General features: G+C 44.0%; 1 protein-coding gene across 2 annotated transcripts in view; it reads right to left on the minus strand.

Moving 5' to 3' along the window:
* Positions 1–24,911, minus strand: part of Shroom2 (shroom family member 2) — a 197,769-nt gene that overhangs the window by 59,374 nt on the left and 113,484 nt on the right. For both annotated transcript variants that reach the window (XM_045140089.1, XM_045140087.1), the window contains exon 3: positions 8,761–8,892. In XM_045140089.1, coding sequence (XP_044996024.1) covers positions 8,761–8,892 — 132 coding nt within the window. The remainder of the gene's footprint in view (positions 1–8,760; positions 8,893–24,911) is intronic.

The following is a 24,911-nucleotide window of genomic DNA, read 5'->3' on the forward strand; positions in this document are numbered from 1 at the left end:
TGAACACAGCTGGCCCTCTACAGAGGGTGAGGACACCTAGAAGTAATTGCTAGGACAGGGGGTGGTTTTGTGTAGACAGGCTGAAGGATTTTACCTACTGAATGCCTATTTTTGTTTTCTTGAGGTAGGGTCTCACTGTAGCCCAGACAGACCTGGAACTCACCCTGTAGTCTCAGGCTGGCCTCAAACTCAGCAATCCTCCTACCTCTGCCTTCCTACTTCTGGGATTACAGGAGTGTGCCACCACACCCAGCCTGAAAGTCTTTTTAATCAATCCCTTTCAATGCTACCACATTTTCTTAACCTAATGTCTGTATGCTTTCAGTGCCTGCATTAACACTGCCTCAGTCAATCAATAATTAAGAGCAAGGTCTGACACATGCCAACTCATGGGCTAAAAAGTTTGTATCTTTTTAGCACTGGAGAGATTGCTTAGTGGTTAAGGTGCTTGCCTGCAAAGCCTAAGGACCCAGGTTTGATTCTCCAGGTTCCCCATGACCCAGATGCACAAGGAGGCGCATGCATCTGAAATTTGTTTGCAGTGGCTAGAGGCCCTGGTGCGCCCGCTCGCTCCCTACCATCAGTCTCTAACAATAAATAAATAAATAAATAAATAAATAAATAAATAAATATTAAATGGTCCAGGGAAAACAGCTCAAAGGGATATTTCTCCTGTTTGACCTGTGATAATTAAATGAAATTCAAACTTCAATTCATGAAGTTTTATTGGAATACAGCTTTGCCCATGTGTCCACATCTTGTCTGTAGTGCTTTTTGTGCTACAATAGCAGAGCTGAGTGACAAACAGAGCCTGTGTAATCTGGTCCACAAAGCTAAAAACGATACGATGGGGCTGGAGAGATGGCTTAGTGGTTGTGGTGGTTTTATTCAGGTGTCCCCCATAAACTTAGGTGTCCTGAATGCTAGGTTCCCCAGCTGATGGAGATTTGGGAATTAATGTCTCCTAGAGGTAGTGTACTGTTGGGACAGGCTTATGGGTGTTATATAGCCAGTTTCCTCTTGCCAGTGTTTGGCACAGTTTCCTGTTCCTGTTGTCTACCTTATGTGGGCCAGGGGGTGATGTCCACCCTCTGCTCATGCCATCGTTTTCCCCTGCTATCAAGGAGCTTCCCTTTGACTCTGTAAGCCAAAATAAACATTGTTCCACAAGCTGCTCTTGGTTGGGTGATTTCTGCCAGCAATGTGAACCTGACTACAGCAGTGGTTAAGGCTCTTGTCTGGGAAGCCTGATGACCCATGTTCTACTCTCCAAGTCCCACATCAGCCAGATGCACAAGGTGGCACAACAGTCTGGAGCTCAGTTTCAGTGGCTGAGGCCCTGGCATGTGAAATCTCTCTCTCTCTCCCACTCTCTCTCTCTAAAATAAAAAGAGAGAGAAAGAGGCAGGTGAGAGAGAACGGGCATGCCAGAGCTTCCATCCACTGCAAACAAACTCCAGACGCATGTGCCACCTTGTGTATCTGGCTTACATGGGTCCTGGGGAATTGAACCTAGGTTCTTTGGCTTTCCAAGGAAGTGCCTAAACCGCTAAGCCATCTCTTGTTGTTGTTGGATACCTTCTTTCTGGGTTGCTTTCAAAGTGTTTGTTTGCTTTGAAAGCATTTCTTTTTTTTAATCACTTCTCCAAAGGAGGAGGAAATGTTTGGGGGAGAAACTGCTCTTTCGTACTCCAGCTGGTTTAAAAAAATTGTTAATTTAACTTGCAAGTATTTGATAAAAAATGAGAAAACCTAACAAAAAATACATTAGGTTTACATTTACTACAATGGGAAACCCTTAAATTGGGGTTCGTTCTTTTTTTTATTTGAAATGCTAAAGTCATAGACAATAATCCTTTTTATTCTTTAAATTTTTTGTATTTTATTTTATTTTATTTTATTTATTTATTTATTTATTTATTTATTTATTTATTTGAGACAATGAGGCAGGGGAGAGAGAAAAAAAAGGCATGCTAGGACTTCCAGCCACTGCAAATGAATTCCAGACACATGTACCACCTTGTGCATCTGGCTTACATGGATCCTGGGGAATAGAACCTGGGTCCTTTGGCTTTGCAGGCAAGTGCCTTAACCGCTAAGCCATCTCTCCAGCCCAGTATTTTTTATTCTTAAAAAGCAAATCAAGCCGGGCATGGTGGCGCACGCCTTTAATCCCAGCACTCGGGAGGTAGAGGTAGGAGGATCACCATGAGTTCGAGGCCACCCTGAGACTACATAATGAATTCCACGTCAGCCTGAGCTACAGTGAGACCCTACCTTGAAATGCGTCCCCCCCAAAAAAATATATATAATGGGCAACCTGCTTTAGTTAGAATTTTAAAACATCAAAAAATGATTAGAACCAAACATAAATTATGTGGGATCTATTTTCCGTCTCTACTTTTATACCTTTCTCTGACATCATCTCTTCCCTCTCTCCAAGCAGAACAGATTCCCATATCAAAAGAAGATTGTTATTTGTTGTAAGATAAAACCTAGGGAATTCCCTACTAGCTTTAAAACCCTCACTTGTAAGGACACTCTCTTCCTAAGACTCCACTCCCATGTCCTCAGCATGCTTTCGCTCTCACTCTGAGCGCCCCTGCCTTTGCCCAACGTGCTTCAGGTCACAGAAATTTTCAACTCTGTTTCATACTAGCTTTTTCTGAAATTCCATAAATCCTAGGTACAACTCAAGTGGAGGGCCCTAAAACTCTAGGGGAACTCCTCAGGCTGACAAAGATGACAATGTGGAGCTGTGCCTCAGTCCCCTTGCTGCTGACATTTTGGGGGCTCACAAAAGACCCATCTAAAACATTGTAGGGAAGTCTCAATAACTAATGAATCTCCTCAACTGTGTTCTTCAATGACATGGTAGCTTAGTTTCTTTAATCTATTTCTTTGACCAAAAACCCATGTAATGAGTGCCACAGGCACTGAAGATAAGAATCCCCTAGACACCTATACGCCTGTCCAGGGTCAGATCAAGCAGTACATAGCTTTTGCAGGGGACATCACATAAGGGCTGATCCCCCAGATGTTTTAAGTGACTCTTTCTTATTCCCAAGAGAGGAACCTGAGACACAGCAAGAAAACTACTCCTAAAAGTAGTACATTCTGGATTTAAAAAAAAATCACTTTTCTTTCCCTGCCTGTTCCATGGCTCCCATCTCTTCTGCTCGGTGAAGCCGAGCCACCTCAGGCAAAGAGACTCCCAAAGTGCTGCTTGTTCTCCCAGTCCTTCACTTAAAGCCTGAGCCTGTTCTGTCATTAAATCTACATCCTTGCTACATGTTTTGAAGGTGTCTCCTTAGCTTTCAAGATAAAAATAGATAATCTTAAAACAAGAATAAGACATTTCTTTTTAGGTCTCAAAAACAAACAAATGATGATATACTATAGATCTACATAATAAGCTTCAATTTTGATCTTTTGAGTCCCTGAGTTTTGTATCTCAAAAGAGAAAGGATATAAACTCTCCACTTTTTTTCTTTCTTCTTTTTTTAAAAAAAAATTACTTTATTGGGATGCACCTAGAATTTGTGTATTGTGAGTCATGTGTGTCCAGGATATTTTATATGTTTGTTTTTGTATGTTGTTTTGTCAAAAAAAAAAAAGGGGGGGGGAGTTCCAGTGGCTGAAGAGCCATATCCCTAACCTGTGTGGCTGGCAAGACCAGCTTTGAGCTGATGCGGGAACCCTGTGTTACACCCAGCGGCATGACTTATGACCGCAAGGACATTGAGGAGCACCTGCAGCGTGGGGGCCACCTCGACCCTGTGACTCGGAGCCCTCTGGCCCAGGAACAGCTCGTCCCGAACCTGGCCATGAAGGTGGTCACTGATGCGTTCATCTCTGAGAACGGCTGGGTAGAGGACTACTGAGATCCCTCCTTCCGCCTTGCCTTGACACAAGCCCAAGTCCCAGTTCATAGTTTGTGTCCCTGGGCCTGCCCCTGTCAGTCCTGCTGGTGGGCTGTGGACTGCTCCCCCTCAGCATACCCCTTGCTGGGCCATGAGCCTCCCCTGTCCCCCCTTCTAGGCTGGGAAGCAGCTGAGGGTGGGCTGGGCTGAGGTTGCTGCTGCTGCTGCTACTGCGGCTGCTGCTGCCACTGTCCTGTAATAAAGTCTGTGAGCACTATATGGGTAAAAAAAAAAAAAAAAAAAAAGACAACATAAAGTTCCAAAAATATCTAACTTGTAGGCACTTTAATTTTTCATTATTTTTTATTTTTGCTTTTAATATATTTTTGCTATGCCAACTTAAAGTGTTAATGTATGGGAATGTTTTGATGATATATTAAAAGGCCTTTATAAACTGGGTGTGGTGGTGCATGTCTCTAATTCCAGCACTTGGGAGACAGAGGCAGGAGGATTGCTTTGAGCTCGAGGCCAGCCTGAGACTACACAGTGAATTCTAGGTCAGCCTGGGCAAGAGTGAGACATACCTCAAACAACAAAGACAACAACAAAAGCCCTTATAAGTATATGTTCATAAAGTTAAGTACTATTAGCTTCTTAAAACCTGTAAAATGTTATCTTTAGATTTATGAAATGTTTGGGTAATGTAATGTTCATTAAAATTTTAAGATGGAAGTTTCATTAGGTTAACACTGGATACACACATTTTGATAAAAATGATGTTTACAAAATGTCTAATTCTGTTTCCAACAAGATTTCTTAGGTATTACTATACTTTTACTAATACATACTAAATGGCTTATAAATCAAAAGTTTTAAATGTATGTTTTCCCTTAGAATAAGCCTTTGTTTGCTAAAAACTATTTATATACTTACAAGGTTTCTTAAATATTCTGTTATTACCAATGCTTATAAAAGTAACTTACAGGGCTGGAGAGTTGGCTTAGCAGTTAGGGCACTTGCCTGCAAAGCCAAAAGACCTTGGTTCGATTCCCCAGAACCCATGTAAGCCAGATGCACAAGGGGGCATATGCATCTGGAGTTTGTTTGCAGTGGCTAGAGGCCCTGGCGTGCCCTTCCTCCCTCTCTCTCCCTCCCTCTCTCTCTCCTCCCCATCTCTCTCATATAAATAAATAAATAAAATTATTTTAAAAAAGTAACTTACTAGGATTTTCTCTACATTCCAAATATATATTACTTGGGCCCAGCCAACTAAATTACTATGTTTTCAAATGTTAAGAGAAAACTAATTAAAGGTTGTCAGAGGTCCTGTGCCATATTCAAATTTCTGACAATTTTAATGTAATGTTAATTTAATTTACTCTCAGAGATACCTAAAGATTTGGGTTAACTCTTTGTATCCAAAATATACAAAGCATGTCACTCTCTAATAATAACAGTATTCATGGGATTTTAGAACTTGAGAGCTGATATTTAGTCAATACTTAAGCTGTCATATACTAGTTAACTGTAATTAACAGTGACTCCTATTAGAGGCACTACAGGCAAGCAGATACGAAGAATACTCAGGGTGCTCTCCATATAGATTTGGGCAGCACACATGTCTCTCTAATGAAGACACTGGCCAAGCAGGTAAATGGAAATGCCAGTTCACTCAAGGTACTCCAGTAAGAAAACAGCCCCATTTTCACTTATGTTTTACTACTTGGTTGAGAATCTGTGGTTATTGAAAGTGACTCTGTATACTAAGTATCCACCCTGTCTTGTTGCCTTGGATAGATAGTGTGTGTGGTAATTTGAATAGATGGCCCCCAATATATCTGGTGTTTTGTTAGCTTGTAGTTTGTTTGCATCAGCAGCCACTTGGCTGGAGGAAGTGTCACTGGGTGGATCTGAAGGTGAGGTGATGGGTTTGAGATTCCAACCCTAGAGATATGCAAAGTGCCTAGTTCCTCCTGGAGTTCCGAAGTGTGCACTGTGGCTTTTGGCTTTCCCTTTTTCTCTCTTTCTGTCTCGTCCTGTGAAAGCAGGCCAGCTTCTTCTGCCATTATGGAACTTCCCCTGGTCTGTAAGCTTCAATAAATCCCTTCCATACTGGGCGTGTTGGTGCACACCTTTAATCCCAGTATTTGGGAGGCAGAGGTAGGAGGATCACTGTGAGTTTGAGGCCACCCTGAGACTACATAGTGAATTCCAGGTCAGCTTGAGCTAGAGCGAGACCCTACTTAGAAAAGTAACACACACACACACACACACACACACACACACACACACACACATATGAATGTATGCATACATACACACCAGGCATGGTGGCGCATGCCTTTAATCCCAGCACTCAGGAGGCAGAGGTAGGAGGATCACTGTGAGTTCAAGGCCACTCTGAGACTACATAGTGAATTCCAGGTCATCTTGAGCTACAGCGAGACCCTACTTAGAAAAATAAAATAAAATATATATATATATATATATATATATATATATATATATATATATATATATATATATATATACACACACACACACACACACACACACATATATGTATACACACACACACATATGAATGTATGCATACATGCACACCAGGCATGGTGGCGCATGCCTTTAATCCCAGCACTCAGGAGGCAGAGGTAGGAGAATCACTGTGAGTTCGAGGTCACCCTGAGACTACATAGTGAATTCCAGGTCATCTTGAGCTAGAGCGAGACCCTACCTCGAAAAACAAACAAACAATAAATAAATAAACCCCTTCCTCCATAACTGTGCCTGGTCTGGAAGTTCATCTCAGTGACCTGAAGCTCTCTACTTCAGTGTGTAAAACTACATTTGATAAGTACTTCCTTTACACCATTCTGATTGTGCATCAGAGAAGTTCCAATGGATCTTTAGGGTAGTTACATGAATAAGGGGGACACTATTGGGCTGGGGATAAAGTTCATTGTTCAAGTATTTGAACATCATGTGGGATGGATGCCCTGGGTTCAATCTCGAATACTGGGGTGAAGGGGAAAGGGGGAGAACTAGGCATAATGGTGCATGCCTATAGTCCCAGCAGTGGAGAGGCTACAGTAGAAGGGTTGCCACAGCTCTAGGCCAGCCAGGTCTACATAGTGAGCTCCATTCCACAAACAAAGAAGAATTCCAGTGTGTGGTGGCACATGCCTTTAATCCCAGCACTCGGGAGGCACAGGTAGGAGGATCGCCATGAGTTCGAGGCCACCCTGAGACTCTACAGTGAATTCCAGGTCAGCCTGGGCTAGAGTGAGACCCTACCTCGACACCTCCCCCCAAAAAAACAAGAAAAAGAATGAAGAGGAAGAAGCAAGAGGGGGTAACTGAGCAGAAAAAAAGAAATGTATGTTTTCTCTCATATGCACTATCTAAATGTAAGTATGTATATAGATGACATGAGAGCAGAAAGGAGACAATGTGGAGGGGGAAGCAGAACAGTAGGAGAGGGTATGAAAGGTTAATTCAGTGGGCAATTAATATGAGCAAAATACAATGATATAAATGTATGAAAGTCCCAAAATGAAAAACATTTTGTACAAGCTAAAAAAAAAAGTAATAATTAATAAAAAAAAACCCTAAACTAAAAGAGCCCGGCATGGTGATGCATGCCTTTAATTCCAGCACTCAGGAGGCAGAGGTAGATCACTGAGTTTGAAGCCACCCTGAGACTACATAGTAAGTTCCAGGTCAGCCTGGGCTATAGCAAGACCCTACCTCGGAAAACCAAAACTAAAACTAAAAGAAAACTTGAGTGTTATAGCACACACCTGTAATCCCAGCACTCAGGAGACTGAGACAGGAGAATGAAGTTCAAAGCCAGTGATGGTTACATAGTGAGTTTGAGGCAAGCCTGAGCTACATGAAACTGTCTCAAAAAAACAAAACACAAAACACCCAAAGGCTAAAAGATATTTACATTGTTTTCCTTCTTCTCTTTCTCCTTTTTAAAATTTATTTTTATTTATTTATTTTTTTGGCTTCCCAAGGTAGGGTCTCAGTCTAGCCCAGGCTGACCTGGAATTCACTATGTAGTCTCAGGCTGGCCTTGAACTCACAGTGATCCTCCTACCTCTGCCTCCTGAGTGTTGGGATGAAAGGCACGTGCCACCACACCCAGCATTTACATTATTTTTAAACACACACAGATACACATGCACACAAACACATATTCAGTTACAACTGCATACTCATGCTTCTACACATATATACATAGAATTTATGAGCACACACACACACATTCACAAATATAAGCATGTACAGGTACTATACACATAGACAAATACTCATAAGCACACATGCACCAATATGTGCACACAGAGATATACAATTCACACATGCATGAGGACACAGCATGGACTATACATGTACTCCAAATCCACAGGACCTATCATTACTACCATCATTCCATTAGGAGACATGGGACAGACATTCATCATAAATGCTGGTGAGTGGGTGCAGATGCAACAGAATCTCCCAGGGAACTTTTATGAAATATACCCGTGGCCCCATAAATATCATCTGCCTGCCCATCCACAGGTGGCAGTCGGGGGGACGTGGAAAGGTACCTTGACAGGTTCAGAACCACAAATGGTTCTGGTGGACAGTCCCTAACAGATTCTGCCAAAAGGACAAGTACTGAGACTTTCTTCTTTTTACCCACAAGAGAGACCATGCATGCTTGTTCATCCCTCTTCTTGCATTTCATCTTGTTTTCCACTGTCACATACTTCCCTGATGGAGCATCACTAGCCTTGTCCCAACAGAAATACTCAAACCATTCTGGGGTGATGACATGCACAGGAACTTCGGGGCATTAGTTACAAACATGACACATGGTATCTGGTCTCAGGGAAGGAACACCTACCTGGCATGGTGGCGGCTATGCCAGGAAGGGTAGCCACTGGCACAGGGGAACTGAGAGGCTGCAGGCTCAGGTTGGCCATCAGAGAACTTGGTGGCATGCCAAGAGTGAGGCCTCCAATTCGGGTCACTCTTCCTGGAATAGAATGAAGACACTGAGGTAAGTTTACACACTGGATGCCTCCCTGCCAAGACAGCAGCAAGCTGCTTGCACGGGATACACAGCATGGCTTACAGCTATCTCCCACTGTATCTATAGGACACACTCTTTCAGACACCTGTTAGTGAACAAATTGCCCTAATGCAGAGTAGGCATCACAGGCTCCAAACATATGAAACACCCCTTAGTGTTTATAACTTATTCCTCCACAAGTAAGACTATTGTTTGTCGATTACAAATTGCATTTTTAGCCGAGCTTAGTAGGGCACGCCTTTAATCCCAGCACTTGGGAGGCAAAGGTAGGAGAATCGCCGTGAGTTTGAGGCCAGCCTGAGACTACACAGTGAATTCCAGGTCACCCTGGGCTTGAACAAGACCCTACCTCAACAAACAAAACAAGACAATTTGCATTTTGGTTTGATACAGGGTCTTATATATTGCCCAGGCGGGCCTCATATTCACCATGCTGATCCTGTTGTGCCAGCTCCCAAGTTCTGGGATTATAGGCATGTGCCACCATGCCAGGTTTGATGTGATGCTGGTGAAGGAACCCAGAGCTTTGCAGTCAGTCCACCAACTGAGCTATATCCCCAGCCCAGCTCCTTTTTGTGGTACAATGTACTCTAACGAAACGTACCCTTCCCTGATCCTTACCCTCCACAACCTAAGCATAAACAGAGCCTGCTCTCTTTTGTTTCAACACATCTCTGCACAGGATCCTAACCTTTGCAGAGCAGGGACTGGGCTGGAGAACATGAGTGGGCTTCCACTCAGCTTGCGTGCACACAGTTTAGACCGCATGTCTCTCTTCAACTCAATGCAGCTAGCTATGCTGCAGTTAACTAGGACGAGTAGAACTTCTTTGTGGTTAGCTGGTGAGGGACACAAACTAGACTGGCTGAAAGTGGGAGCCACAAGGAGGATGGAGGAGTCTGCGAAAAGAAAACACCTCCACTGGAATGCCTAAAATAATACCTGAGATTATGTGGGAGTGCTACCTAGAAAAAACAATCATTAGCAAGCACATTCTAAAATATTAGCAATAACTTTGTTATTACAAAACATGTGTAATATGTTAAGAACAAATATAGCTGTTACTTCTCAGTTTGATTTGAGGGAGAAACAGGAGCTAGGTAGTTTTTGTTTTCTTGAGCAGGTCATCAGCCAGGGAAAGGCCCAAAGAGTGGGAATGAGGGGATGCCACCTCCCTTGTCCTGGTGCTGCAGCTACCTTCTCATTGCTGGCAGAAAGCCCCTGATCAAAAGTAGCTGTGGGAGGAAAGAATTTATTTTGGCTTACAGACTCAAGGGGAAGCTTCATGATGGTAGGGAAAACATGGCATGAGCAAAGGCTGGACGTCACCTCCTGGCCAACAGCGGCAGGAGGGTGTGCCAATCGCTGGCAAGGGGAAGCTGGCCGTAATACCCATAAGCCTGCCCCCAACACCACCGTGTCCAGAATTCCCAAATTACCGTCAGCTGGGGACCAAGCATTCGGACTGCGTGGGTTTAGAGAGAACACCTAGTTCAAACCACCATACCTGGCAGAGCTGGAACTGGTGTCTGACCCTTGAGTCCAATCAGTTGCCTCACTTACACATGAAGACAAAATTCGTCCTAATTAAGAGAAGCTTGCCATGTAGACAAGGGGTCTTGGCTGTTCATTTTCCTCCTGACGTCTGAACCCCTAAGGTCTCTGCTCTGGTAAGCCCTTCCCCCATGCTAGCCTGGCTGAGATGGTGGGGGTGGGGTATCTTCCTTTCCTTATTGTCTTGTAAGCTACGGGACCTTTATGAACTGATTTAGCCTTTTTGCTAATGTGAAAGCAAAGGGCTTATACTCTTATGGTCTACTTCCCACATGATTGTACTTGTGTTCCTTTAAGATAAGAGAAGGAGAATTCCCCCCCTCTTATTTTGTTACCTTCCTCTAAGTTCTTGCCCTTTTAAGTCTCCATTTCTCATCTTCTCTTTACTCCCATACTCAGCTTCCCAACTGCCTTCCACATGTGTGTGTGTGTGTGTGTGTGTTGTGTGTGCATGTACGCACACCACCACACCAGGCTTGCTTCAACTTTTAAGAAAAATTTTATAATCTTGGGTGCTATATTTACTTTTGAAATGCATGATTCAGATCAACACAATAACAGATATAGATATTAAAAATTCTGTTTTACTTGATTATCTGCCAGAGCAGTTAAAAGGTAAGACCCTATTGCTGAAGACACCACAGAGCATGCTGGAACCAAAAGGGACAAACTAGCCCCCTCCTGGCTAGTCCTCAGTGATGCAGAGCCCTATGGGAGGTGCTGGAAGATAATGGTTGCCAACAGCATGAATAAGCAGTGGGCCCTGCAGACTGTGAAATTACCAGCCAGGCAAGAAGTGCACACTTGCGCAACAGTGTGCCACACAGCCTCTGTGGGTAATCAAGTGTTCTCTGATGGAACATGATGCCCACTCAGTGGGCAAGAGAACTCATACCTGCTACTGGAAACCATGTCAGAATCCCATGTTCAGGATTTTTCAAGGTAAGGTCTCTCTCTAGCCCAGGCTGACCTGGAATGCACTCTGCAGTTCCAGGCTGGCCTCAAACTCATAGCAATCCTCCTCCATTTGCCTCCCGAGTGCTGGGATTAAAGGCGTGTGCCACCACGCCCAGCCTAAATCTTTTTGCATGGGCTTTCAGCCCATCTTCTGTGTTCTTGTGAACATGCTCCAGCCTTTTCCTAGCCTCCCAATTTCTCTCAAATGAACCTCATGAACTATGCTGTGCCTCCCACAGGAATGTTTCCTCTAAATCTTTTGTCATGGGCTTCTAGATCCTATCTTCCACATGTGTGAACTGGTCCAGCCTTTTCTAAATCCCAATTCCCCTAAATAAACCTCATGATTCAGTATTTCTCCCTAAAAAAACCTCAGTAATTCATAATTTATCCTTCTTGAGTCCATTTGTTTTTATCAATTCTGTGTTAAAAATAGGATAAGGACCCAAAATTGGGTTCACAAGTCTGGGAGACCCCTCCTGAACCCCCAAATCCTGCATCACTATGAATTGAAACAATCCTTCCAAGGAGGAGGGAGGCTCGCAGGCTAAAGGTCCTGAAAAGCACCAGGCTGAGGAAGTTCAAAAAGATACAAGGTTATTATAATAATAGTGAACAATTTCTGGGGACAGGAGATGCTCTCCAGTGGAGTTGCCTGCAACTTGTACAGGGAGCTGAACTGGCCCCCATGCTGGGATGGGCTTCTCGGGGATGCAGTTGCCTTTGAGTCACCCATGCTCCTGGAAGTAAGCCCAGTAAACTTACTACTTCACCAAGCTAGACCTGGGTGGAATCCTTTCTTTGACCTGTCATTGGCACCCTGTCTGGGGTGAATAGATATTTGCTCATGTCTTCTATAAAGACACACACACCCTTTCTCCCTGCCTCCCTTCTGCCACGGTCTTGAATTTTGCAGCTGATATGGCTAATAGGTTTGTAACTAGACTTCACACCTGGCCCAGCCTGTGAAGCACAGCTCCCCAGCCCTATTCTCACTCTCTTCCCCTCACAATCACTAGTTGGGTGTCTGTGGTCCATGACTTAAGAGCATTCTCAGAAGGCTGGATCCGCTGGAAGGACATCAACCACGTAGCTGTGCATTTCTCCTTGTAAGTTAAGTGAACATATGAAAGATGTGTCAGAGTACTCTTAATGATAACACTCTGTATTTACTATAAGAAAAAAAAAAACAACCCAGCAGGCCTGGGGGTGCAGGCACTCAGAAGAGTGCAACAGAAGGATCAAGAGTTTGAGGCCAGCCTGCGTTATATACAAAAACTGTTTCAAAAGCAAAAAGGAAAGAAAAAAGAAAAGGAAAAGAAATAGAAAAGAAGAAAGAGAAAGGCCCTTAATGGCATTGTGGAAGATTTACAGGACAATGCATTCTTTCCTGAGCAGTAGTACAGACAAAGCAATGCAGTGAGTGCAGAAATCATGCCTGATAAGATGCAGTCCTATGGGACAAGAATGAAGGAGTTCCTGCCTTCAGACACAAAGAGAATTCAGGAAAGGTACAAATTCCCAAATGACTCAATAGCTGAAACTGTAGAAGACATGAAAGGCACGGTTTCCGGCAATCACAGGTGCGGTCACACAGAATCAAAGGCTCAGAGTTTTCTCCTCACACCTTTATGTCTCTCCTGGCCAGAGCAAAGAACCCACCCTTCTGTTCTCAGCCTCTAGGGTCTGCCACTCTGTCCCTGTCAACATCCCACACCCTGCCCCATGGTCCTCTAGACAGAAAAACTTGCTGAAAGCATGTTACAGAATGAACTCACATACAGGATCCTCACCTGGAGCACACCCAGATGAACTGTTTCTTCTCTTTTGTAATGTGCCTGTCTATAAATCCACTAATGTCCAAAGGGAAGAAAATGAATGGCGGGCTCTCCACCTTCCCCACCCTGTAACCAAGCAACTGTGATTAACAGCAAATCTGCCCCTGCAGTCTAACACATCATACTGCATTTCACGCAAGTGAATATTTTTTAAGGGTGCCAACACAACTCCCTGGCTACATTTCAACAGAATGGATATGCTGGCAAAGAAACTCAAGACATTCAAAAGTACAACCATTAATACTACTGTTATAAAAAGCCTTAAGAGCTGGGCATGGTGGCGCACACCTTTAATCCCAGCACTCGGGAGGCAGAGGTAGGAGGATTGCCGTGAGTTTGAGGCCACCCTGAAACTCCATGGTGAATTCCAGGTCAGCCTGGGCTAGAGCAAAACCCTACCTCGAAAAACAAAACAAAACAAAACAAAACAAAACAAAACAAAACAAAACAAAACAACAAAAAAGCCCTAAGAATTAACAACAGAGCTAAGGAGTCTTATGCATGAGAACAAAGACACAAAGCCCGGCATGGTGGTGCATGCCATGGCAATTCTAGCCTTGGGAGGCAGAGTTAGGAGGGTGGTCAGTTCAAGCCCCGCCTGGCCTATGTAGTAGCAATTTATGAATAAAAACACAGAGGTAGGGCTGGAGAGATGGCTTAGTGGTTAAGGTGTTTACCTGCTAAGCCTACGAACCCATGTTCGAGCAGGGCATGGTGGCGCACACCTTTAATCTCAGACTCAGGAGGCAGAGGTAGGACTGCCATGAGTTTGAGGCCACTCTGAGAATACATAGTGAATTCCAGATCAGCCTGGACCCTACCTTGAAAAAACACCAACAACCATGTTTGACTCTCCAGATCCCTCGTAAGCCCGACACACAAGGCCGCATATGTCCACCCAGTGGTGCAAGCGTGTGGTGTTCAAATACAGTGGCTGAGGCCCTGCTGCGCCAATTCTCTCTCTCTTTTTCTCTCTAAATTAAAAATAAAATTAAAAAAAACACAAAAGGGCTGGAGAGATGGCTTAGCAGTTAAGTGCTTGCCTGTGAAGCCTAAGGACCCCAGTTTGAGGCTCGATTCCCCAGAACCCACATTAGCCGGATGCACAAGGGGGCACACACGTCTGGAGTTTGTTTGCAGTGGCTGGAGGCCCTGGTGTGCCCATTCTCTCTCTCTAAATAAAAATAAACAAAAAAAACCCCACAAAAGTATTCATGGATATGTTAACGTGTTAATACAAATTGGAAAAAGAAACAGCAACAAGAGAGTGCATGCTGGTCTCAGAGCTCCTTCCCCTTTCCAACTCTGAAAGAAACTTTCCTTCAAAAGGGCCCTGCCCTCCTGGTCCATGGAAGACCCCAAAAACCTGGCTCTATGAACTGGCATCTCCATAAGCCCGTCCCATTGGCCAGCCCAACATGCACCAACAGGCATAAAAACTCCATTGCCACTATCTTTGCTTCTTTTTTTTGTCCCCTCCCCGCTTTGCTGACTCAGGTGCATATATTTATCTTTCTGTCTACCCCTGCCCCTTGATCGCCTTCTCTTTCATATCCCCTCCCTCCTTCCGTCTCTCTCATTGTCCTTCCCCACCTCAGTCCTTTCCTTCCCCAAGCCATGCCAGACTGTGTCTCTGCTTTGCCCCAGCTATCAGGTTTCCCTCTTGCCCCTGGTGCATTTAACAGCCTTTAGCCAGCATGTCACCTGCTATGCTACTCAGCTTTGGAGTGGACAATAGAATTTTCTAGTTTAACCCACATAGTGGTCTCAGAGCCTCCATCTCAGATTCCTTTCACACCTAACAGTGAAAGATGCACTCACTTAAATGCTGTGTATGAAGCACTGGTAGAGTTCTTGCTTACCCTGGGTTCCATCCCCAGCACCGCATATACAACCATGCACGAAATCATACATGCATGCATACACACACACACACACACACACACACACACAATAGATAAAGAGGCCTATCTATGTAAGCAAAGGCAGAAGAAAAAGAATGAGATTCCTAAAGCCAGGCGTGGTGGCAGACGCCTTTAATCCCAGCACTTTGGAGGCAGAAGTAGGAGGATCGCCGTGAGTTCAAGGCTACCCCAGGTCAGCCTGGACCAGAGTGAGACCCTACCTCAAAAAAAAAAAAAAAAAAGAATGAGATTCCAATGCTCTCGTCTATCTAGCCTTTCTGGAATTCTCCCCCCTGCACAGAGCCCATAGTAATCAACTATATTTCCACTCAGTTTGTCCTCACATTCCCTGCTTGGAGCCTGTAGTTATGCTCAGCATCTCTAGGTAAAATGCTGTTTGAGTTAAGGTTTTCCTGCTAGAAAAAGAAACAAACAACAACAAAGATAAACACAAAATACATAACATGTAGGGAAGACAACCCAAGAGATGTTAACTATATCTAACATATGTCAAAGAAATGTTGAACCTGGATAGTGAAAAAAAGAAAGAACTTTATTATAAAATCAGAAGAAGGAAAAAAAAAGAGGGGCCAGTGACATTTACCACGTTGTCCTTTTAGTAGACTAGGCTCACTGTGGAGGTGCACACCTATAATCGCAGCAACTGGGAGGCTGACAAAGCAAGACTGTGGGGCGAGAGCAAATGGGTTGCGGATTAAATGTGAACTGCCAAATATCTCCTCCAATTAAGTGTGGTGGTAAAAGTACGTAAGCACTTGGGAGATGGAAGAATTTAAGGCCATCTGCTACATAGCAAGTGTGAGACCAATCTGAGCTACATGTGATCCTGTCTCCAAAGGGGGAAAAAAATAGAAAGAAAAGAAAAGAAGAAAAGCCCAAGAGCCAAGCATGGTGGCTCATAGGCTGATGTAGGAGGGATCAGTGTGAGTTCAAGGCCAGCCTGGGCTACTGAGTGACTTCTAGGCCCACCTCAGAGACCTAGCCGTCTTAAAAAAGGGGGTAACAATGGGATAGTGGGGTGTGGTGGTTTGATTTAGGTATCCCCCATAAACTCAGGTATTCTGGATTCTAAGTTCTCCAGCTGATGGCAATTGGAAATTGAAGCCTCCTGGAGACAGTGTATTGTTGGAGGCAGGCTCATGGGTATAATAGACAGTTTCCCCTTGCCAGTGTTTGGCACACTCTCCTGTTGCTATTGTCCACCTTATGTTGGCCAGGGGGTGATGTCCACCCTCTGTTCATGCCATTGTTTTCTCCTGCTATCATGGAGCTTCCCCTTGAAACCGTAAGCGAAAATAAACTTTTTCCAACAAGCAAAAAAAAAAAAAAAGGGGGGGGGGGGTAAAAGCCAGTTGTTTTAGTGTATGCCTTTAATCCTAGCACGTAGGAGAATCACTATGAGATCAAGGTCAGGTCAGACTGGGCTAGAGTAAGACCCTACCTCAAAAAAACCACATACACACACACACAAACATACACATGCCGGAAAGATGGCTCAGCAGTTAAGACACTTGCTTGCAAAATCTGACAGTCTGGGTTAGATTTTACAGTACCCATGTAAAGCCAGATGCACAAAGTGGTGCATGTATCTGGAATTCATTTGCAGTGGCAGGAAGCCCTGGCACACTCATTCTCTCCCCCCACCTTTTCTCTGAAATAAATATTTAAAAAAAAGAAAAGGAAAAAGAAAAAAGAATTTGGGGCTAGGAAAACAGCTTAGTCAGTAAAAGTGAAAGCATGAGGACCTAAGTTCAATTCCCAGCAAGCAACCACACATTTACAAAAAACAAACAAACAAAAAGCCAGCATGGGGATGCATGCTTATAATCCGAGTGCTAGGGAGGTGAAGACAGGAGATCCCTGAGGCTCGCTGGCCAGGTAGTCTGCCTACCTAGTGAGTTCCAGGCCAATGAGAGACCCTATCTCAAAAAAAGAAAAGATGGGCCGGGCATGGTGGTGCACGCCTTTAATCCCAGCACTCGGGAGGCAGAGGTAGGAGGATTGCCATGAGTTCGAGGCCACCCTGAGACTCCATAGCGAATTCCAGGTCAGCCTGGGCTAGAGTGAGACCCTACCTCGAAAAACCAAAAAAAAAAAAAAAAAAGAAAAAGAAAAAGAAAAAGAAAGAAAGAGAGAAAAAGAAAAGGTGGGGGCTGGGGAAATAGCTCTATGAATAAAGTACTTCTTGTGCAATCATTAAGTACCTGAGCTGAGTTTGGGCCCCCCAAGAGTCCACATAAAAGCCAAAAGCGGCCTTCTGTAATCCTAGCACACTGATTGTGAGATGGGGGTTAGAAACAGGAGACTTTCCCAGAAGCTCATGAACCAGCTAGAGCCAGCCTGGAGAATGCAGGGTGAACAGTGAAAATGAGAGAAAGATCCTGCCTCAAATGAGATTGACGTATTGACGTTGAGGACTGACATGAAGTTGTCCTCTGATGTTAACCTGTGTTGCTGTGGGTGTGCTGCATGAACTTACAGACAACATACACACACACACACACACACACGAAGATGAATGAGGTCTGATGAATGACTTTGAAGTTATCATCTGGCCTCCATATCACATACACACACGTGCACATGCACACCCACACATGTGCATTTGCATGAACACAAAGAATCAAATAACACTGCTCTGAAGAAAGTCTATTAGTCTACACCGTTCATGATACTTTACACATGTGGAGAAATAGTACATAATGCTGCACATGTACAATCACTGCCCGTCTATTCACCCATGACCATCCGTATGTGTTAAGCGGCTTATGGAATATTTTCACTATTTTCCTACATACCAGCTCACTGAGGATAGAAGGGGGCATTCTTTCAACAAGCACCATAGAACACTCTCTGTATCTTTAAATTTAGAGAAGCCTGTGGGTTGAGAGCATGGTTCTGGAAGAGAGCATTTGCCTATCATGCAGGCCTTGAGGCCCTGGATTCCATCTCCAGTACTCCTCCTCCTCCTCCTCAAACAGCAATGTTATGGTTGGGAAGTCAGGTTAGAAAAGTTGCTCAAGAAATATCTTGTGAGGTCAGGGGAGGAGACTGAGCAAAGGAAAGGTGGGGGGAGGGATAATCAAAATCTAAGAGGATATAAATAAGTCATACAGAAACCTACTTTTTTGGACAATGGAATACTCAGGAGCTATAGATTGTTACTAGAAAAGAACCAGGGATGGGATACCTTCCAGTGACTTGTTGGCCAGGGAGGTCCCTGATGTGCCCTCAAAAAATTACAGGCTATTGCCGAGGCCCTTGGTTTCCACTCAGAATACATGAGATGGTAAGACCCTATTGTTGAAGACTCTACATAATTGGGCTGCAAGGTCACTGAGAAATCCTGCTGGAACTAAAGTGAAAACCTCCTCCTGAAAACCAGATGACAGAAAGCTGGAAAAAGCCATGTTGCGTGCGGCTCAATGGGAAAAAGAGAAATCACCAGTGACGATACTTAACAGTGGACACTGCATGCCTTATACTTGACCAGCCAGGCCACATGGACCAATGGGTGCAATAGTGCTACGTCTGTTATGGGGACACCAACTGCCCTCTAATTTGACTGGAGGCCCACTCCATGGGAGGGAATACATCCCTGACACTGAAACCCTACAACAGGGTTAGTCATGAGCCCTACTGCTGCTATCTGGATAACTGTATATACTATGCTCACCAAACTGTGCAGTAAGCACTTCTTAATGTTCATATCCATATATTAAAGCTACTCTCACTTTTGATTAGAGAAGCTTCTCTTCTCAGATGGCAGTGAGCTTAAGATGACTCAGAAGGCACCACGATACTGAGAAGAAGTGACAGAGGAGTGCTCAGCACTGCAACATCTCTATCACACCTTCCAAGGCTCAGGGTCTAATGAGGAAGAGGTGGCGGAAAGAATGTAAGAGTCAAAGGAAGGGTAGGACTCCTTACAATGTGCTCCTCCAGATACAAAATGGCCTGGATATCCATGACCTCACAGTGCCTGACACTACCTACACAAGACCATCATAAGAGGAGGAAAATATGATGACATCAAAATAAAAGAGAGACTGATTGAGAGGGGGAGGGAATATGAAGGAGAGTGGAGTTTCAAAGGGGAAAGTAGGGGGAGAGAGGGAATTACCATAGGATATTGTTTATAATCATGGAAGTTATCAATAAAGATGGAAAAAAAGAATATCTGTATCAAAGGCTGGAGGTATAACTCAGTAGTAGACCAACTGCCCTATCTTGAACAAGGCCCTAGATATAATTCCCAGGATAGGGGCGGGGTGAGGAAGAAGAGGCAGAGGAGGAAGGAGTAAGTTTTATTTTGTTTTCCTGGTTTGGGTTTGTTTGTTCATTGACTTAGTTATGTCACCTCACTATAGCTAGAGAGTAGCTACACACTGCTTTTCCTATTATTCAAAGCAAGCAAACCCACCACAGCATACAAGAGTGGTACAGCCTCCATATTGGAAGCCAGCTACCTGCTACCTGCTGCCCCCCTTTGCCTCAGCTAACTTCGCCACTACCCCCACTCAAATATTAGTAGTCTCAAAGCTGGAAAGAGCTGAGTTATTTGTTCTGTTTTGTTTTTCTCACTGTGTAACCCTAGCTGGCTTGGAATTCATGGTTTTCCTGCCTCAGCTATATGATGCCACACCTGACATGACCCCAGTTATTTAATCAGCACATCCCACAATCATATCAATACATGCACTAATAATATTACTTCCATTAAGCCGGGTGTGGTGGCACAAACCTTTAATTCCAGTGCTCGAGAGGCAGAGGTAGGATTGTCGTGAGTTCAAGGACAGCCTGAGACTACAGAGTGAATTCCAGGTCAGCCTGAGCTAGAGTGGAACCCTACCTTGAAAATACATACATACATACATACACACACACACACACACACACACACACACACATATATATCTTCCATTAAACAGTATTTGGACTCAACTGTCATGAACAGGCTGTCCTTAAGGATAAAATCCTGTTTCTAGGCACTGACTGATTCTAAATGGTTTTGACCAGCGTTGGGTTCTAAAAAGTGCCTTGAGTGGCACATAGGAAAACACCTGGTACTGGAGCAGGGGGGGTAGCAAGTGTCTGGGCAGGAGAGAAATACGGTAAGAATCTGCTCTCGTACCATAAATGCTTTCTTTGCATAACTGAAGCAAGTGATGTGGAGCCCAAAGGAACAAAACCAGACTTTAACAGTGATGTGCATCTTTTATTTTTGAGAAAACACCAGTGCTACCCAAAGGGCATGCTTGTTGGCTTCCCCAAAGCCTCCCTGCCTTGGAATTAAGGGGTCTTTGTTGTCACAGGTTTGACGGGGACAGTCTAAGAAGAGGTGACATTTATCCAGCCTTTATGACCTACTGGGCAGCCATCTGCTTGTGGCTTTGCCAATACCCCCCCCCCCGGAACAAAGTACATTTCCATTTCCATCTAGATCAAGTGACCAGCCCAAAGCAGCAGGGCAACCCCTGGCACAGCCATGGACAAGGACTAGGCAGCCTCCGGGATCCACCTGCCTCTTACGGTGACAGCAAGGGTGAGTGGAATGCTGGATGCAGGCCAAACTTGGGCCTCCTGCCCAGACAAACCCATTAAGAGGTCAGCAGAGGTCTCTGGTGTCTGCAGGGCTTTGGCTCACCAGGCTCCTCCTCCTGGCACTCCCAAGTCTCAAGAGAGGAGGCTAGACTCCGCAGCCTCATCAGCACGCTCATCTTTTCAACTGAACTGTACTTCAGGAATTCAGTCTGCACAGAGACACTTTTTCTCTTAAAGCTGAAGACTGCAAGCTAAATGGACCTCATTATAGTGACTCTTTTCCAAAAGAATTGGGTTGTAGGTGTGACTTGGTGATAGGGTGTTGCCCGCATTCATGAGATTCACACATGGGTTCACTTTCAGCACTGCAAACAAAAAAGTAACTTTCAGGGCTGGGGAGATGGCTTAGCAGTTAAGGTGCTTGCCTGTAAAGCCAAAGGACCCATGTTTGATTCCCCAGGACCCACATAAGCCAGACGCACAAGATGGTGCATGCATCTGAAGTTCATTTACAATGGCTGGAGGCCCTGGCGTCTCTCTCTCTCTCTCTCTCTCTTTCTTTCTCTCTGATTGCAAATAAATATATATTTTTTTAAAGTAACCTTTACTGTTAATGCTATGGTTCATTTCTCAATCATTCAGACTTCAAAATGAACGTAATACGTACGGTATGAGACCCAATTATGTAATTCAGTTTGTCTGAAGGAAGCATGGTTATGTGTGTCTGTAATTCCAGCATCAGGAAGCTTAGGCAAAAGGATCACAATTCCAGGCCAGGCTGGGCTATACCAAGTGAGACCCGGTCTTAAAAAAAAAAAAAAAAAAAAAAAAAAACAATCAGAAAAATAACAGTTCCTCTGGAAAATTCAAGGAAACAAAAATAAGTGACACCTTCTTTATACATATCTCTTAATCTATTAAAAGCCATTGATGGGACTGGACTGTAGCTCAGTGGTAGAGCCCTTGCCTACAACAAGAAAGGCTCTGGGTTCAATGCCCAATACCTGGTGTGGAGGATGCAGTAGACAAACATGAGCAAAATACACTGATATATATGTATAAAAAATGCCATAATGAAATAGGCCTAGTAGCTTATGCCTGTAAAACTCAGGAGGCTGTTAAGTTCTAGGCCAGCCTGGTTTACATATTGAATACCAGGCCAACAAGACTTAACAAGTGAGATTCTGTCTCAAAAAATAAAAGAAGGAAAAGCCGGGCATGGTGGCTCATGCCTTTAATCCCAGTACTTGGGAGGCAAAGGCAGGAGGATTGCTATGAGTTCAAGGCCACCCTGATACGACATGGTGAGTTCCAGGTCAGCTTGGGCTAGTGTGAGACCCTAAAAGAAGAAGGCTAAAGAGATTGCTTAGCAGTTGAAGGTGCTTGCCCACAAAGCCCAAGGACCCAGGTTCAATTCCCCAGAACCCATGTAAACCAGACACACAAGGTGACACATGTGCACAAGGTGACATATGCACACAAGGTGGCACACACGTTTGGAGTTTGAGTGCAGTGACTAGAGGCCCTGGCACACCAATTGTCTATCTCATATACATAAAATAAAATAAAATAAAATAAAATAAAATAAAATAAAATAAAATAAAATAAAATAAAATAGAAAATGTCATAATGAAACCCATTAGTTAGTATGTGTTGCAGTCAGGTCCATATTGCTGGCAGAAAACACCTGACCAAGAACAGCTTGCTGGGGCGGGGGGGGGAGGGGGGTAGAGCTTGTGGGCTTACGTATTCAAAGGGAAGCTCTATGATGGCAGGGGAAATGAAAACGATGGCATGAGCAGAGGGTGGACATCAAACTCCTGGCCAACATCAGGTGGACAACATCAACAGGAGAGTATGCCAAACACTAGCAAAAGAAAGCTAGCTAGCTATAACACTTGTAGGCCTGCCCCCTACACTGCCTCCAGGAGGATCTAATTCCCAAATTGCCACCAGCAATAGGGGGACCTAGTGTTCAAAACACCTAAGCTTTTATGGGGCACACCTGAATCAAACCATCATATTCCGCCCCTGGCCTCCCTAAACTGATAACGATACATGATATAAAATTCAATGCATTCAGTCCAACTGTAAAAGTCCCTATAGTTTTTCAATCCCAATGATGTTCAAACATCTCCATAATCCAAGGTCTTTTAACTGAGCAGTAATACCAAAAGAAACTCAAAAATCCCACCATGGCAGAGAATAAACATTCACACTGCAAAAGATGGTGTTGGGTATATAGCAAAGAAATACTCAACCAATACAAGATGTAAACAAGGTGAACATCAAACTGTAGCTCCAGGTCCAACAACTCTAACCAGCAGCGAGTCTTCAAGTCCCAAAGTTCTAACCAGTGATAAGTCTCTGGAGTTCCAATTCCGCCCCTCCAGCTAGGCTACTCACAGTCCCAGAAAACTTCATCTGGTGCTGGTGGCTCTCCTTGGCAGTCAGTTTAAAAGACCCAGCATCTCCATTAGGTCTCCACTACAACCCATGGTTCATCCTCATGGCTCCATTGGGTCTCCACACAAGTAATCCAACAAGCCTGCTTCACACTGTTCATGGCCATTTCAAAAATGTAAAACCATGTTGTAAATTCATTGACCCTCTCCTGTATTTTTTTTACTCCATAATACCAGGTGGGCTGCCAATTTGTTAATTCAGGAGGGAATAAAGCAGACTTTGAAGAACAGAACATTCCTTGAGCACTCAGACCCCTTCAAAAGACTTTGCATTTTTCCTATTGCCCCAGTGCAGCTCAGCTGGCCCAATCTCAAAGGTTGGAATCTCTCATACAATTAGAGCTGAATGGGCAGCAGTTTCTGCCCCATAGATTTCATTTTTTTTCTGTGCTATATCCTGTGCTCACACCAGTCTATTTCTACACAATGCAACTCTGCACAAGTTCCCAGGACACAGGCAAGCAGAATGCAGCAAGACTCTTATACAAACTGCTTCTAGCCCAGTCCAGGCGAAGATCTTTGTCACCTGCTCAAGCCAAACCTCACAATCCATAGTTCTTACTGCATTCAGGTCTTTCAACTCTGACCAAAATAGTCCATCAAGCTGTACTTACAGCACCGCAAGGCATCTCTTAGGCCAAGATTTCAAATTTGTCCACGTTCTTCTTGCAAAGCACTTCCAAAAAACCAAAAGCCATAGTCAAGTTTGTAGCAGTGATGACTCCACTTCTTGGTACCAACTACTGTTGCAGTCAGGTTGGCACTGCTGGCAGAAAACACCTGACCAAGAGTAGCTTGTGGGGAAAAAGGGTTTATTTTGACTTACAGACTTGAAGGGAAGCTCCATGATGGCAGGGGAAAATGATGACATGAGCAGAGGGTGGCCATCACCTCCTGCCCAACATCAGATGGACAATAGCAACAAGAGTGTGTGTCAAACACTGGCAAGGAGAAACTGGCTATAACATCCATAAACCTGCCCCCCAACAATACACAGCCTCCAAGAGGCTTTAATTCCCAAATTGTCATCAGCTGGAGACCTAACATTCAGAGCACCTAAGTTAATGGGAGACACCTGAATCAAACCACCACAGTATGCTAGCTGAAAGAATAATAAAAACAGCTAAAATAATAAAAAATAAAAGCCATCAATATTTTCATACTAAAGTTTATAAACATTAGTTGTATTCTTTGGTTACAGGATGTACACAGGCTTCATAAAGATCTAGTTCTATAACGGATAAATATGGAGTTCTAGGGTACTTCCTGGAATCCCAAGCCCTGAGTTCATATCTGCAAATTAACCAAAGAACTGGCAATTCTAGACTAGACAAAATGATTTTTAGAACACATTGTTTAAAATTATCTGAGAGAGAGAGAATGGACATGCCAGGTCTGTAGACACTGCAAACGAACTCCAGACAAATGTGCCACCTTGCGCATCTGGCTAAAACCCATTGTATTCAGATACCACAGGAATGTGATGAATGAAAACGGTTGAGGCAGGGAGCACCATGTGGTCCAGAAGCCCATGTAAATGAACAAGGATCATCGATTAAAAAAAAAAAAAACAACCTTAAAAAATGCCAGGTGTGGTGGTGCACACCTTTATTCCAGCACTTGGGCGGCAGAGGTAGGAGGATAGCTGTGAGTTTGGGGCCACCCTGAGACTACATAGT

The sequence above is a fragment of the Jaculus jaculus genome, chromosome X (assembly GCF_020740685.1).
Source record: "Jaculus jaculus isolate mJacJac1 chromosome X, mJacJac1.mat.Y.cur, whole genome shotgun sequence".
Classification (NCBI taxonomy): domain Eukaryota; kingdom Metazoa; phylum Chordata; class Mammalia; order Rodentia; family Dipodidae; genus Jaculus; species Jaculus jaculus.